The sequence below is a fragment of the Scomber scombrus genome, chromosome 18, assembly GCF_963691925.1.
Source record: "Scomber scombrus chromosome 18, fScoSco1.1, whole genome shotgun sequence".
Taxonomy (NCBI): Eukaryota; Metazoa; Chordata; class Actinopteri; order Scombriformes; family Scombridae; genus Scomber; species Scomber scombrus.
In genome coordinates, this window is record NC_084987.1 from 82,201 (window position 1) to 85,470 (window position 3,270).

A 3,270-nucleotide genomic window follows, 5' to 3' on the forward strand; every position below is an offset into this window, starting at 1 on the left:
GTACTGTGTGTACCAGTACTCTATGCAGTACTCTATGCAGTACTCTATGTAGTACTCTGTGTAGTACTCTGTAGTACTCTGTGTAGTACTGTGTGTAGTACTCTATAGTACTGTGTGTACCAGTACTCTATGCAGTACTCTATGCAGTACTCTATGTAGTACTGTGTGTAGTACTCTGTAGTACTCTGTAGTACTCTGTGTAGTACTCTGTAGTACTCTGTGTAGTACTCTGTAGTACTCTGTGTAGTACTCTATGCAGTACTATGTGTAGTACTCTATGCAGTACTGTGTGTAGTACTCTATGCAGTACTGTGTGTAGTACTCTATGCAGTACTGTGTGTACTAGTACTCACCCCAGCAGCAGCAGGACCGACCCTATCAGGGTTCTGATGGTCGACATCCTCTCAGTCTGGTTCTGGTTCGTTGTGGATCTGGACTCACATCCTGTTCTGTGAAGAGACAGGAAGTCAGACTGGGACCTGTCTCACTCTCACCTGTCTCACTCTCACCTTTCTCACTCTCACCTGTCTGTCTCTCACCTGTCTCACTATGCACCTGTCTCACTCTGCACCTGTCTCACTCTCACCTGTCTCACTCTCACCTGTCTCACTCTCACCTGTTTCACTATGCACCTGTCTCACTATGCACCTGTCTCACTATGCACCTGTCTCACTCTCACCTGTCTCACTATGCACCTGTCTCACTCTCACCTGTTTCACTATGCACCTGTCTCACTATGCACCTGTCTCACTATGCACCTGTCTCACTCTCACCTGTCTCACTATGCACCTGTCTCACTCTCACCTGTCTCACTCTCACCTGTCTCACTCTCACCTGTCTCACTATGCACCTGTCTCACTCTCACCTGTCTCACTCTGCACCTGTCTCATTTTCACTCTCACCTGTCTCACTCTCACCTGTCTCACTCTCACCTGTCTCACTCTCACCTTTCTCACTATGCACCTGTCTCATTCTCACTCTCACCTGTCTCACTCTCACCTGTCTCACTATGCACCTGTCTCACTATGCACCTGTCTCACTCTCACCTGTCTCACTCTCACCTGTCTCACTCTGCACCTGTCTCATTCTCACTCTCACCTTTCTCACTCTGCACCTGTCTCACTATGCACCTGTCTCATTCTCACTCTCACCTGTCTCCCTCTCACCATTCTCACTCTCACCTGTCTCACTCTGCACCTGTCTCACTCTCACCTGTCTCACTCTCACCTGTCTCACTCTCACCTGTCTCACTCTCACCTGTCTCACTCTCACCTGTCTCACTCTCACCTGTCTCCCTCTCACCTGTCTGACTCTGCACCTGTCTCACTCTCACCTGTCTCACTCTCACCTGTCTCACTCTCACCTGTCTCACTCTGCACCTGTCTCACTCTCACCTGTCTCACTCTGCACCTGTCTCACTCTCACCTGTCTCACTCTGCACCTGTCTCACTCTCACCTGTCTCACTCTCACCTGTCTCACTAAAAGATGATCCCACTTTAATTAAAATAACTCGTTAGAGAAGTAATAACGTAATAAAGTAATAAAGTAATAAAGTAATAAAGTAACTTTGACTTACTTTCTATAGATTATTACAGCTGCTGGTTGAGTTATTGATTACTTTCAGTTTGATCAATGTGTTGAACTGATGATGTCATCAGCAGCAGCCAGAATCACTGAAAAGCTGATTTTAACTTTAATGCACTGACTGTTATATGACGTCACCACGTTATAAACGATTCACCTTTATCTATCTTTATTATCCTTTATCTTTTTTATTGAACTTTATTGAACTTTATTGACCGTAATTAAGTTTTATTGAACTTTATTGAACTTTATTGACCTTTATCTATCTTTATTTACCTTAATTTATGTTTATTGATCTTTATTGAACTAATTAAACAGCTGACGGTGTGCTCCACTTTATTTCCGCGTAGCTTCGCGAGCGCCACCGGACCGCCGAACACCGCGAGACCCCGGAAACACAAGAACCGGAGACAGAACCGACAGAACCGACGGAACCTACAGACTGGAGACAGATCAATAATCAATAATCAATCATCTATATTAATGTCAGAGACTCACCGTGTCCGCGAGCTGCCTGCGCGAGCCGTGTTGTCTGAAGCAGGAAGTTAAACCAGCATGTGAACGTCATCACACAGGCCCCGCCCACTTCATACATGACCCCCCACACACACACAAACGCACACGTAAATACACACGTAAACAAACACACACACACACACACACACACACATATGACACACAAACACACAAACACACACACACACATATACACACAAACACACAAACACACACACACACATATACACACAAACACACACACACACTCCACCTGCTGGTTGACTTCAGTCACTGCACACAGTCGTTGTTTTTATTATGTTGCAGAAATAATTTAATAAAATAAAAATAACCAAACATCAGATTCATTAGTTTAATATTATAATTAAATGAACATTTTAATCTTTAACCTTCAATCATTCTGTTGTGTAACTAATCGTTCTGATTCTCATTATTATTATTATATTATATTATATTATATATATATATATATATATATATATATATATCTTTTCTATTCATTTCTTCAGGAACTAGTACGAGTAGGTTTTTATTTACAGAGAAGAGATGAGATCATTTCTTCTATATTTACCTTTTTCATCTTCTATCATTTCCAATAGTTTGACTTAGTTTTTACGTGTTCCCAATCATCTGCAGATATGTCACATGGCAGGTTGTCATCTTGTTGACCTCACCGTGAGGTCTGGGGAGGATGGGAGGATGGGGGCCACACCATGAGGTCTGGGGAGGATGGGGGCCACACCGTGAGGTCTGGGGAGGATGGGGGCCACACCGTGAGGTCTGGGGAGGATGGGGGCCACACCATGAGGTCTGGGGAGGATGGGGGCCACACCATGAGGTCTGGGGAGGATGGGGGGCCACACCGTGAGGTCTGGGGAGGATGGGGGCCACACCATGAGGTCTGGGGAGGATGGGAGGATGGGGGCACACCATGAGGTCTGGGGAGGATGGGGCCACACCATGAGGTCTGGGGAGGATGGGGCCACACCATGAGGTCTGGGGAGGATGGGGCCACACCATGAGGTCTGGGGAGGATGGGAGGATGGGGGCCACACCATGAGGTCTGGGGAGGATGGGGGCCACACCGTGAGGTCTGGGGAGGATGGGAGGATGGGGGCCACACCGTGAGGTCTGGGAGGATGGGGGCCACACCGTGAGGTCTGGGGAGG

At 46.5% G+C, this 3,270-nt stretch overlaps 1 protein-coding gene across 1 annotated transcript in view; it reads right to left on the reverse strand.

Moving 5' to 3' along the window:
• Positions 1-2,166, reverse strand: part of LOC133999744 (globoside alpha-1,3-N-acetylgalactosaminyltransferase 1-like) — a 13,529-nt gene extending 11,363 nt beyond the window's left edge. Inside the window, 2 exon segments of the mRNA XM_062439037.1 lie at positions 354-449; positions 2,084-2,166. Coding sequence (XP_062295021.1) covers positions 354-400 — 47 coding nt within the window. The 5' untranslated portion in view covers positions 401-449; positions 2,084-2,166.
• Between the last annotated feature and the right edge of the window lie 1,104 nt (positions 2,167-3,270).